Consider the following 14,155-nt stretch of genomic DNA (forward strand, 5'->3'; position numbering starts at 1 on the left):
AGTTGGTTGAGAGAAAACAAATAAACTAAATGGATCAATGAAACACATTGTGCACAGACTTGTGTTGAGACATTAGTCCTTTAATATTGGAAATGTTCTTCGGGGAATAGAAGGCCGACTTTGTAATTGTCCTTTGGATGCTTTTGGAGGTTCAGGTCTGAGTCCATCACTACACCCAGACTCCGGGCCTGATCAGTGGTTCCTAGCTGAAGCAACTGAAGTTGTCTGGTAACTTTTGATTGCTCCTCTATCGGTTCAAATACCTTAAACATGGCTGACAGTTGCAAGAAGCAAACTGCATACAAGTTTATGAGAATGAGAGGAATGGCTCAACAGAAAGAAATAAGACCAGAGTGGTTTTGGGAGATTTTGTTTTACGAGATCCCACTGAGGAGCGGAAGAGCAAGTTAAGATGGTCTTGCGCATACGCAGTTGTTCAAAAAGGGACTTGTGAAACTTCTGTAAAAATTTCCTCTGAACCTTAACCAAAGTTCTTTGCAAAGGGTCTTCAGTCTGTGCACAATGTGTTTCATTGATCCATTTACTTTATCTGTTTTCTCTCAACCAACTTTAAGTGTTAAGAGAAAACTCAACACTTGACATGTGGAAAAACTAGTCTATGCATTTATTTTTAATTTAATTGATTACTGCAACGGTGTTTTCACACGTCTGCCTGAAAAGTCATTCGGAAAACCGCATTTGATCCTGAACGCTGCTGCCCACGTCTAGACTAAGAAAGTAGAACACATCATCCCGGTTCTTAAGTCCTTGCACTGGCTTCCTGTATCTCAGAGAATAGACTTTAAAACCAGAACCAAACAAGGAGTACCAGCATTCAGTTCATATGCTCCACTTATCTGGAACGAACGTCCAGAAAATTTCAAAAGTGGTGAAAGCTCTTTTGAAAGAGTTCTTTTAAATTAAGATTAAAAACACATTTGTTTAGGATTGCCTTCGACTGCTCTAGTTAAACTGTTAACTGAACTATAATTAATTCAAGTTTGTAATCAAACTGTTTTTAATATTTGCCTTTAGTTTTCATTTCCCAGTTTTTATCTGTTTAAATTTTTCTACATTTTATTCCAAATTGCATTTATTCTGTTTTTATTTTCCTATGTTTTAGTCATGTAAAGCACTTTGCATTGTCTTTGTGCTGAAATATGCTATACATGTGAGGATTATGGGCGGACCCAAAGACAACCCGAAACACGTCAGTGGCTCTTGAGCCGATTTTATTGAAAAAACGGGGAAGCGCAGGCTTTCGGGACGCGCTGCTCGTGCTTACGGGCCGGCAACTCCTGGAAGGATAGAGACGGGTTAGTGACCAGCGGAGGCAGTAGAGAGGATGAGCTAAAGGCTTGGTCACTAACCTGACAGGGAGTTGACTTCTTTAGGAGTCCCTGCTCCAGAGCGAGGCGGAAGCCGAGCGACAGGGAAATCCGGGGGCGTAGTCCAGGGGCAGTCAGACTCCGATCACGGGGAGGCCAATACATCCAGCGACAAATCCAAGAGGAAATCAAAGAAGGGTCCAGGTCCAGTTCCCCAGGTCCAGTATCCACAAAACACAGACTGATTAAAGGGACAGGCAGGTTCCAGTACTCACGGGCTAGCGGGGTCAGAAACACAGGAGGGCAATCCGGGGTCCAGAGGCTGACACAGCAGGGCTCAGGCGGGCAGACATAATCCAGAAGAGGGCAAGGCTGGCTCAGAAACGAAGGCAAAGACAGGTCGGGCAACAGACAGGCAGGCAGTTCGATAATAATTGCTGGAAGTTCTCACCGGGTTGGCTCGAGACGTTCTGGCACTGGAGACTGACTTGTGAGGAGCTTATATGCAGGTGGAGACAGGTGGAACCAGTGGAGGTGATTGTAGGCAGGGTGGAGTCTGAACAGGTGTGGTAAATTGAGAGTCGAGTCAGTCCCAGTACCTGGGTCGTCACAATACAGCTAAATTTGCCTTGCCTAGCCTAGAAAGACTTGAACATAATGTGGGAATTAAGGGAAAAGCATTAGGCTGGATTAACTCTTATCTGACAGATTCCAGTTTGTTCATGTTAATGATAAATCTTCTTCAAACTCTAGGGTCACTTGTGGAGTACCACAGGGTTCAGTCTTTGGCCCAATTCTCTTTACTATGTATATGCTTCTGATTGGTAAAATTATCAGACAGCATGGGATTCATTTCCACTGTTATGCTGAGGACACTCAACTATATTTATCCATTAATCCTGATAAATCCAATCAATTAGCTATTGAAATTCACATGTGAATTTTCATAATAAAAATTAATTCAAATAGAAAATGCTTTAAATGAGATAAAAAAGGAGTGCGTCTCATGTGTCAAGTCTAGTAGGATGATTTAAGACAATTTTGGTGTAAATTGATCACATGACCTGTAAACTATTCATGTTCAAATGTGAATTTTGATAATAAAATTTCATATAAAATACGAATTGTTTTAAAATGGGATAAAAATTTGTGTTTCTTATAATCTAGTCTATTAAAATGATTTGTCTATAGTTTTGGGTCACGGGTTAACTAGGCATGAAAGTTATTAATTTGTGTTTCTCAAGAGTGTTTGGTTTTGGAAAGCGCAAGCAGAGAGAGCGGCAGTCCCAGAATGAATAGGAGGCAGACATTGCTGAAGCTGCGGAGCATGAATATCGAATATTCAATTTGAAACTCACTTCACCGCGGTATGGGGCTGTAGTGTCTGTCGGGAAAACTAGTTGGCACGACACCTGATGTCATCTGGGTCCATGTGAAACACACGCACACTAAGAGCATCCACACGACAGATAATAAAGTCTGGAATTACAGCAATACATTTAAAAACTAAGTAATTAATAAACAAAGTTGACATAATGAAAAATATATAGATTGGATTATTTAACAAAGGGTTAAATAAATAAGATAATTAAAAGAGATTAACATTTACGTCTCATTTTATAATTGAATTCATGCTTACATTTATTTATTTGCTGTATTGTGTATTTATTTTAGGCTTATATATTTATTGAGCATGTATTTATCGCTGTGTATATTTCTTTCTTTATTGTTTGAATATGTCAGTGAGTCCTCCATATAAACTAGTTTGATCAATGCGTCTAAACTTTATCCGTTTCTCGAGGCCCAATCCAGGTTCAGGAAACGTGGCTAAATCAAGCCAGGTGTAAGTAATTCAGCAAAATACAGTGTAGCATCAGCGCACACAACTCATCCATTGCAGCATCAGTGAATTCACTGATGCTGCAATGGATGAGTTGCGTGCGCCAACCTTCAAACATCCATGTGGGCTACCCCTCCGATCAGATGGCGACTGACTTTATTGCTCTTTTGGATTCACTGGATTTTACTCAGTCAGTTACCTGCCCTACTCATCAACATGGACACACGCTAGACCAAGTCCTCTCTCGTGGGCTTGCTGTGGCAGTTGATGATGTGTTGGACTGTCACGATTTGGGTTTTGCATTGTTTTTATTTTTGATCTTTGCTGTATTTAACCGGTTCATCAGCCAGCATTTAGTCAGCTCAGTTCACCTGCCAGTAATCAGCCAGCTCACTTCACATCTCAATCACCAGCCAGTCCTGTTCTGTTCTCATTCATCAGCCATTAATCAGTCAGCACATCGCAGCCACTACCCAATCAGCTTTGTCACTCCCCTGTCACCAGTCACCAACCAGTCAGATCTGTTCACCTTTCAGCCACCAGTCACCAACCTATCAGTTCGGGTTATTTTGAGTCACCACCCTTCCTTTGATTATTTCCACCTGTTGGCAGTAATTCGTTTTCTACTCCGTTCCCCTGTTCACTCCCCTATTTATGTCTGCGTCTGTCCATTGCTCAGGGCCAGATTATTCTGTGCCGATTGGTGAGTCTAGTTCAGCGTTATTTGTTTTTGTGTGACCTGTTGATCTAACCCAATTTTGCATCCAGATCTTCTGAGCCAGCCTGACCCCTGAATTGCCTATTTTTCCTGCTTGATCTGACTACCTGCCTGTTTTGCCTGAATCTTGTTTGACCTGAATGCCTGCCATTGTTGCCTGACCCGGTTCTGTCCCTGGACTAGCTGAGCCAAGCCTTGGTCCCATATCCCCACCTTTACTTCAGCTGTGAGAAACCTAGGTGGTTTTTTTTACAGCACTTCGAAGTTTCTCATTTGTACTCTTTTTTAGGATGAGATATAGACAGAGACCAGTTTGATCTGTTTAGCCAACTGGAATTTTTTTCCCCATTTTCAATGGATTGTGAACATATTAAAGAGCATTTGTGACTTTGTTTAACAAATCATGAACTCCCTGCTTTGCTGGCCGACGTTCATGGGATTATTCTAAGCAAGAGGACATTGGAAAGGATTCTTAGTTGCCATTCTTCAACGCCTAAGATATTGTCTTGTCATCCTTTGAAATAATTGAGAATGAAGGTAAATAGTACGAAGACTGATGGTTGTCCTGAAAGACTAAGACTGGATTTAGGGACAGAAAATGTTCATGTGGCTGATGTGCAAAGATTTTTGCATTTTACAGAAGATCAACTTGAAAGAGATAATGTAATATTTGGTACTGGAAATCAGCGAATTGAAAGATGGTGGCTGATCCTGCAAAGTGAATGTGTCCAGTTCTGAATTGGGCCTCTTTGACAAACGGAAAGCAGATGGACACTTCTCAGACAACTTCTTGGACAAAGCCCTAATTCAGTTCTGTTTTCTCCACACAATACAGGTGAGCTTGCTTTGATCTGTTCTGACTATGCTGTCTTACCTACAGTATACTGTTTATAGCATTCATTAATGTTTTCAAGTGATACTAATACAAAGACTTCTTTTCTGAGTATGGTACTAAATACGTATCATGTTTTAAATATTCTACTGATTATATGTCTGGATAGTTGCTTGTAGTCTATTTGCCTGTTTTTAGATAGATACTTTTTTTCCCCCTTGAAAGAACAAAACGAAGTTGCTTCAGCTTAGAACAATCACGGGACATGTCCAGCACACAATTCACAAACTCCTTTTGGACCTCCATCCATCATGTACACAGTACCTCGGGTATAGGGAACCAGAGACTAGCTGCAGAGCACAGATCTGTACTGGGTTGAAACCTGCTTGGAAAACTGTGTTTTCAAAGACTTTCCATGTGATGAAGATGTCTTCAATATTTGTGTGGACCTGATTTCAGAGCATAACCAGGGTGTCACAGACAATTTGTTTGCAATAACTGATCTATACATAAGACTTGGAGCTGCAGAGATAAATGTAAAAAACATTTTGTTTCTTTCACACTTTGCTGCATTTTCACTGATTTTGACACTAGTAGACATTTCCTGAAGAAACTGCATTTACTTCAGCACATTATAGCACCAGTATGAAGGTGGGTCAGATACATTCACAAGCAATCAGTGCATGATGATGCAATAAATCAGATTTTACAAAAATGAATTGATAAATGGCTCTTGAATGCTGAGCTCATTTCGATATTTTCCTTTCATTTACAATTCACATTACATTTAGTTTGAAGATTTTGTTGATAATTAAATGGGAAACAAAGAAGGAAATAAAAACTGCATTTGTAACTTTATCATTTGTTATGTGTGCATCCCAATATAGATTTATAAAAAATAAAATAAAAAAAAATTATAAATTAATTCTTATTCTTATTCTTAAGTGGTTTATTATTTCTTTCAAAATAAAGTAAACTTCTTTCCATGGCAAATAGAGAGGACATTGGGTCATTTTCAAAACACTTTAAAATAATCACAATGCCTCAAGACATAGTTATTACGCTACTAAGTAACTAAGCTACAGTAAAACAATAGCAGACTGTGAGTGTGACTTCGCAGCTGTTTTCTATTTAAGTTTTACATTGAACCCTTACATTGGAAATAATTTGTTATTGAAGATATAAGCATACATTTGCAATAACAGAACTAAAAGTAAAATGCTGTGTGGAAAAAAATAAGTTTCTATGAATAAGGCTCATTAATACTGTTCCATTTGATTCAGAAGTCAAACTTATGTCACACCCAACTTAACTATCTTACTGTTGTGAGTCAGAACTAGATGTATTAATTGTGGTGGTCACCAGACAAACCAACAATTTGAAATATCAGCCAACAAGTATTCCATAGCATTTTTCACATTGAATAACAATAGGCTGACAGAGACATAAGGATATAATGTTCTGTCACTTTTTAATTGACGGGTGATTAATGACCCTCCCCATTTCCGGCCTCCCTTGATTTCCGGTCTCCCTCGATTTCTGGCCCCTCTTGATTTCCGGCCCCTCCTTGATTTCCTGCCTTACCCTTATTATATTATTATCATTAATATGATATTATTATTATTAATATAGTTATTAACTTTATTATCGTGATTATTTAAGTATGTCTAATGATTCCTTTAATACACATCCAACTACTTAATTCAGTTTATCCACATCCAGTTATTTAATTTATCTTATACACATCCAATGATTTAATTTTTATCCACATTCAGTTATTTAATTTTTATACACACTCAATCTGATGCTTAGCAGCAGCATACCACCCATATTAAATTATTAAATGATGATATTAATTATAATACAATTCACTTTATAATTATATCTATTTATTTCAGTTGTACACATGCAATTAATGTATCTTATACGCACTCAATCTAACGCTCAGCAGCATACCAGCCACACTCTACGTAAGCTTTGCCGAATACCGATCCTACGTGGAAAAAACCTCCATCCCGCACCATTGTGATTGCGCTGAAATAGAGAATCCTTAATCTTTAATCCTAATATAAAGATTAATTCAGTTTGGTTGCACGACAAAAAGCGTCTTCATAGTGCAGCCGCTCACTCTCTTACTGATCACGACCCAAGTTTCACGAGATCTGTAGAGGAGAGGAGGAGCTGTGTCAAACACATGTGTGGCACTGAAGGAAGAGGGACAATATCCATCCAGCACTTGCAGTCAGCAAATTTGTGCAGGGCGTTATCTTATCATTTCATACATCTAACAGCAAAACCGTCGCTTTCAACAAGCATGACACCTTTCATTGTTAGTTAATAAACAAAAACACCGAGCCTCTCTGTTATCTTAATCAAGAGACTGACTGGTCAGCGTAGACATCATACTTCCTGGTTAACTAGGGAGCCGAACAGGAAACCTCCCCCTTATCTCAATAAACCACTGACCACCGCAGCTCAGTAAAATTTCAAAACGGTCAGTAAAAGTCATTAGGCTGGTGGAAGTCACGCCTTTCTTATCCTACAACTCTCTTAGTTAAAATATAGTTGTTGTTTTTGTTTTTTACCAACTCTGAAGGCAGCCATCTCTCTACAGATTGTACTAATATTTGTCCTGTCACCTGTACGTGTCCTAACTATGGCTCTTATAAACTAATGATTGTTCAGACAATTAATCGTGTAATCGTTAAAAATGTAAAAATTCTGCTGATTCTTAACATAATTACTTAAGCTTATTCTATGAGTAATAGAAATGAAAAAAAAAAAAGCTAAATCGGGAATAATTCACTCTGAATAACAAGGCTAAATCTCCAACTAAAAAAGTTCTAGGATCAAAATGTTAAAAGTTCAGCCCTTTCTGGTGGACTTGCAAATGCAGTGCAAATGCATCTGTAGTGAAAATAGTCACAAACAAGTATCAAGTTACACCTGTACATTACATTCTGGAGTTTTTCTTATTTAGAATAGAATAAATTTTATTCTATTTATATAAAACAGATCCTTCTAGTGTACTGCAGGGACAATGTTAAACTAGGTTTTTTTTAGTCGACAAATGATAATATAATGATGACACATTTATCAAATAAGGTACACATCTAGTTTAAATTAAGGTTTGATAAATACTACCTTTTTCATATCATTCTGACACAGAATGAAATAGCTGTACCGTATTCTTAACAGAATAGAAATAGCTGTACCGTCCCAAAGTGGGGAGATTCAGGTGACAGCTGACTTTAGACAATACTGATTAAAATGGAACAAAGCTCAATTTAAAGTTAAGTTAGTACAGCAAAGGAAAAAGAAAACAAACTGCAATTATTAATACATAAGGCCTAGTCAGATAACGATTGAAAAATAAAAAAAGTTCATTTGCAGAATAATGTAACATTTTAAACATATTTTGTTACACAAATTAACAAAAACTGCAAAGACTTTCTCCACAGAACAGAACCAAAACCAAACTTTGCTCTCAATATATTGCTCTGATAAGACTCTGCAGGTTTTTCACTGGAACCTGCTCATTCTGCTCCACTTTGTCGTCTCCATCTTTAAACTAAAAAAGGTGCATTCAGTTATACACAGTGAATCTTCATATATACAATGGATCAAAAAGAATACAAAAAAAAAAAAATACAAAAAAAAACAGGAATGGGCATATGTCTTATTTACATTCATAGTGATATAGATATATATACATACATATACCTATTCACCTCTCCCCCATAGTTAATTTTATAGAACACAGGGTTTCCCCAGAACTTGGGCTAATCTTTGCTGTAGGTGTCTTGATGGGTTGAGGGGTGTTTGCGTTGTAAACCATTTGTGGATCGGTGTTTCTGTGTTGTTTTTGTGTCTCTGCTTATGCCAGATTGATAGTGTTAGTAAAATTGTATTGTATGTAGATTTATGGAAAAATATCAATTTAAAACTTGAAAACCAGAGTGTTTTTTTTTACTTTCTAAAGTTGTATTATCTGTCCACTCTGAAAAAGAACGTTTTCAAGTTTTAAATTGATATTTTTCCATAAATCTACATACAATACAATTTTACTAACACTATCAATCTGGCATAAGCAGAGACACAAAAACAACACAGAAACACCGATCCACAAATGGTTTCTACGTTAAAGACGGTAATGGCGTCACAGCTAAACAGAATGCCAGGGTAGATGTACCTACTATGAAGAGAAAAAAAAACAAAAAAGAGAGAACATAAAGTTGAAATAACAACAAATAATGTAAAAATAAAAAGGACCCAAAAAGGTGTAAGTGTTGATTTTGCAAAATAGGAGTAGAAGAGTTAATTAGTCAATCTACACCGTTTACATATTTTTTAAATAGTTGCTACGGTTTGATTTCACCTATACAGGGACAGCATATCCTGGTATTTTTCCAGACAGAAGTTTACATACACTGATTGTGGAGATGAATTTTGGAAGAAAAAAGAATTAAAACTAGCTATTTGGTTTTGCCGCTCTAGACAGGGTCAAGACTTATATAGGCTAAACCTTTCCTCATGTTCACCTAAATGTTTTAACCAATGGCGCTGGTTCTAGATGTGTTTGGAAACTAAATGAAAAATATCACTGAAGAAAGTTTAGCATCTATCCACCACAAAACTCCCCCCTTAGTTCAGAGTTCACCCCATGTAGCTTTAGAGGATTTGTAGCACTGGTTTGGCTGTTACAGAGTCTGTTGTTCTGTGGTTGCCACTGATTTCCAAACAAAATCCAACAATTTTGTACTTGTCAGCAATTTTGTCAAATAAAAGAGAAAGTTTAGACAATTACTGCCATTATTCAACAAGAAAAAAGCCACTTCCAAACCGACTGATTTAACCTAAGTCTAGATCGGTCTGTTAGTACAAACAGGTTTGTGGGAAAAAAAAGACAGTGCCAACGTTGGCTCTACGGATTACCTACCAACAGGTATTGCTGACAGCAACCTCTGCATTTTTACTGTGCTGCAGGCCTGCCTGTACCCTGCATGGTTTTCTGTTGCTGCTTGCAGCCACCTGATGATCAGCAGCCTTTATATCCACCAAATAATGGATCAATGTTTATAACCGTAAAACCAAAAGCTACTGACTGGATATTTCTGCCATCACAATTAAAAATCATGTTCTTCTTACTTTGGTTACCCAACTTTTACTTGTCTGGTACAACACTATACTGTTCTGCTGTTTTTAATGATGAAAAAGCAATATTTTGGTAAAAATCCCCCCGGCACAGTTAACCGCAAACACCCCTCAACCCATCAAGACACCTACTGCAAAGATTAGCCCAAGTTCTGGGGAAACCCTGTGTTCTATAAAATTAACTATGGGGGAGAGGTGAATAGGTATATGTATGTATATATATATATATATATATATATATATATATATATATATATATATATCACTATGAATGTAAATAAGACATCATTGTGATGAATTTAGGAGGACCCAAGAAATACCCGAAAACAAGTGAGTACAAAAATAATATCAGTCTTTATTTATGACGCTGCGGCTCGGCCCCTGGTTCGGCTCGCACTCTGCGACAGGCCGCTCCTGAAGGCAGAGTCTCAGGTTAGTGACCAGCAGATATTAACAGGTTTGTTAGAGAGAAGTGAGGTCACTAACCTGGACGTGCTGAGGGCAGAACTCTGACTCCTTGTTACGAAGGCGTCCGAGAGGGGGTTATCCAGAGCTCTTTTGTCCAGGTCCGGTCCGGGTCTTTGTCAGGGGGAAGTCCGTTTAGTTCAGGCAGCGGTCTCCAAGGGGGAATCCAATAGAGCGTCCAGGTCCAGATCCAGGTCAAATCCAGAAGGCACAGACAGAACAGGGGGGGAGCAGGCGAACTCGATTACTCACAGACAGGCTGGGGTCGGAATCACGGTGAGGCAGTCCAAACTCTGAGGCTGACAGGCAGAACCCAGGCAGGCAGACAAATCCAAAGGGGCAGGCAGGTATCCAAAAAACAGAGGCAGAAACAGGTCGAGAGGCAGACAGGCAGACAGGAAATTTCAAAAATGCTGGAAGCGCTCACCGTATGGCTAGAGACGTTCTGGCACTGGAGGCTACGATGAGCAGAGCTTTTAAGCAGCCAGGGTGGAGACAGACACAGGTGTGCTGATTGCAATCAGCAGCTCCAGTGCCAGAAACGTTACAGAGCCCCCCCCTCAAGGGCGGATTCCAGACGCCCCAGGTTGGTCTGGATGGGCTCTGTGGAAGTCCCTAATGAGGGATTTGTCCAAGACGTGGCGGGCCGGAACCCACTGCCGTTCCTCAGGACCATAACCCTCCCAGTCGATGAGGTACTGGGTGCCTCGACCCCATTTACGGGACTTGAGGATCCTCTTCACGGTGTAAACCGGAGAGCCATCCACCAGGCGGGGGGGAGGTGGGGGCGTGGTGGTGGGAGACAGGCTGGAGGTGTTGACAGGCTTGATACGGGATACGTGGAAGGTGGGGTGAACCTTCATGGTAGAAGGCAGACGGAGACGGACCGCCACAGGATTGATGATCTTGATGATGGGGAACGGTCCAATGAAGCGTGGCGCCAGCTTCTTGCTGTCCACCCTCAGAGGAAGGTCCCTGGTGGACAGCCAAACCCTATCTCCCACTTGATAGGTTGGAGCAGGGACCCGCCGACGATTGGCTGCACGGGACTGACTCTGAGATGCGGCGAGTATGGCCTTCCTGGCCCTTCTCCAGGCTCGCCGACATCTCAGAGCAGAAAGACGGGCGGACGGGACTCTGGACTCAACCTCTTCTGTGGTAAAAAACTGGCGGTTGGAAACCGTACACCACATAGAAGGGAGAGAGGCCAGTAGAGGAGGAGGGTGTAGCGTTTATCGCATGTTCCACCCAAGGTAAGTTCTGTGCCCACTTAGAGGGGTCTGCCTGGCAGAAAAGGCGGATCTTCGTCTCGACCTCCTGGTTCATCCGTTCGGTTTGTCCATCTGACTGGGGGTGGAAACCGGAGGAGAGATTTACAGAAATCCCCAGCATCGCACAGAACTCTCTCCAATAACGAGCCACAAACTGGGGACCCCGATCTGACACAATGTCAGAGGGCAGACCGTGCAGCCTGAAAACCTCCCTGGCAAGGATGAACCCCATCTCCTTGGCAGAGGGAAGCTTGTTAAGGGGGACCAGATGGACCATTTTGGAAAAACGGTCAACGACCGTGAGGATGACCGTGTGACCGTCAGATGAGGGGAGACCCGTGATAAAGTCCATAGAGAGGCTGGACCACGGTCGAGGAGGGACTGGGAGAGGATGAAGCAAGCCAGAGGGGGGACGACGAGACACCTTAGCCTGGCTACAGGAGGAACAGGCTGCGACAAACTCCCCGACGTCTCTGACCAGAGACGGCCACCAGAACTGAGACCTGATGAGGCGAATGGTCTTGCTCACGCCTGGATGGCCGTATAACCGGGAGCTGTGACAGAACTCTAGCACTTTTGATCTGAGTTCAGGAGGGACAAAGAGCCTGTCCTTGGGGCAGGCTTCGGGCATCTGGACAGAGACGAGGGATTCCCTTACCTCCCTCTCTAGTTCCAGGCGGGAGACAGCACACCTCACAGAATCCGGCAAGATGAACCCCTGTTCCTCCTCCGGATCCCCCTCGTTAGCCTCGAAGACCCTTGACAAGGCATCCGGCTTGGTGTTTTTCGACCCCGGTCTGTAAGAGAGGGTGAAACTGAACCGACTGAAAAATAGTGCCCACCTGGCCTGCCTGGGGTTGAGTCTTTTTGCTGTCTTGAGGTACTCCAGGTTGCGATGATCAGTCCAGACTAGGAATGGTATCTTGGAGCCCTCGAGCCAATGCCGCCACTCTTCCAGGGCCAGTTTAACTGCCAGAAGTTCACGGTTGCCCACATCGTAGTTCTGCTCGGAACTGGATAACCTCCTGGAAAAGAAAGCACAGGGGTGCACACGACCATCCTCCCCCTGCTGGCTGAGGATGGCTCCGACTCCAGAGCTAGAAGCATCCACCTCTACTATGAATTGCTTCTCAGGGTCAGGAGAAACGAGGACCGGGGCTGAAGTGAACAGCTCTTTAAGGCGCCTGAAAGCCTTGTCTGCCTGTTCATTCCACATATACTTAGTTTTACAAGAGGTGAGGGCGTGGAGAGGAGAGGCTACCTGGCTGTAGTTCTTGATAAACCTCCTATAAAAATTAGCAAATCCCAGAAATCTCTGGAGTTGCTTACGGTCCACCGGAGCAGGCCACTCCGTTACGGCCCGAACCTTGGCTGGGTCCATGGCAATCTGCCCAGGCGACAGAATAAAACCAAGGAAGGATGTAGAAGTAGTATGAAACTCGCATTTTTCTGCTTTAACATAAAGTTGATTTTGAAGGAGGCGGAGGAGGACAGAGCGGACGTGTTGCTTATGAGAAGCCAGGTCCTTAGAATAAACAAGAATATCATCAAGATAAACGAATACGAACCGGCCGATCATGTCCCCAAGAACCTCATTAACCAGGTTCTGAAAGACTGCTGGGGCATTAGTTAGGCCGAAAGGCATCACCAGGTATTCGTAATGGCCGGTGGGGGTGTTAAAAGCGGTCTTCCACTCGTCTCCCTCTCTAATCCGGACTAAGTGGTAGGCGTTGCGGAGGTCCAACTTGGTAAAAACTTTAGCCCCTTGGACCTGGTCAAAAGCAGAGTTCATCAAGGGAATAGGATATCGGTTCTTAACCGAAATGTCATTTAGGCCCCTATAATCAATGCAAGGGCGGAGGGAGCCGTCCTTCTTTTCAACAAAGAAAAATCCCGCTCCAGCTGGAGAGGACGAAGGACGGATGATGCCTGCTCTTAGGGATCCATTAATGTAGTCCTGCATGGCCTGGGATTCTGGAGGGGATAATGAGTAAAGGCGGCCTCTGGGTGGAGCGGCGCCTGGTAACAGGTCAATCGCACAATCATATGGGCGATGAGGAGGTAAACTCGTGGCCTTGGCCTTATTAAAGACCTCCTTTAAATCATGGTAAACGGAAGGAACTCTGGACAGGTCCGGGTAAAACTCGTCTGCTTTACCTTCGGGAGAGCGGGGAGGGTGAGCAGAGGACAGACAGGACTCGGAGCACGAAGAGGCCCAACCCGTAATCTCGTTACGCCTCCAATCAATCTGGGGGTTGTGTTTGCGGAGCCAGGTAGCGCCCAGGATCACTGGAACCTGCGGGGAGTCAATAACCATAAAGGTGAGTCTCTCCTTATGATTACCTCCCAAGGTCATCTCCACCGGCTCAGAGAGGAGGCGTGATTGATTGAGCTCATGCCCATCCAGGGCGAGAACACTGCGGGCTGAAGAGGCGTTCTGTAGTGGGAGGTTAAGCTTCCTGGCCAGGCCCTCGTCCAGAAACTCAGTGTCGGCTCCAGAATCAATAAAAACCGAGAGCCTGTGGGACTGTGAGGAGAAAGACAAGG

The 14,155-nt window shown here is 42.3% G+C and overlaps 1 protein-coding gene across 1 annotated transcript; it reads right to left on the reverse strand.

The window, feature by feature from the left end:
- Nucleotides 1–10,843: 10,843 nt before the first annotated feature.
- On the reverse strand, nucleotides 10,844–11,496 carry LOC118561545 (chromo domain-containing protein cec-1-like). Its single transcript, XM_036133707.1, has one exon. It carries the CDS (start codon nucleotides 11,198–11,200, stop codon nucleotides 10,898–10,900), a length of 303 nt encoding a protein of 100 aa, XP_035989600.1. The 5' UTR covers nucleotides 11,201–11,496; the 3' UTR covers nucleotides 10,844–10,897.
- Between the last annotated feature and the right edge of the window lie 2,659 nt (nucleotides 11,497–14,155).

This window comes from Fundulus heteroclitus, unplaced genomic scaffold, assembly GCF_011125445.2.
Source record: "Fundulus heteroclitus isolate FHET01 unplaced genomic scaffold, MU-UCD_Fhet_4.1 scaffold_66, whole genome shotgun sequence".
NCBI classification, from domain to species: Eukaryota; Metazoa; Chordata; class Actinopteri; order Cyprinodontiformes; family Fundulidae; genus Fundulus; species Fundulus heteroclitus.

Coding starts and splice junctions, on each gene's coding strand:
- LOC118561545 (XM_036133707.1), bottom strand. CDS start 11,200: ATGAAGGTTCACCCCACCTTCCACGTATCCCGTATCAAGCCTGTCAAC.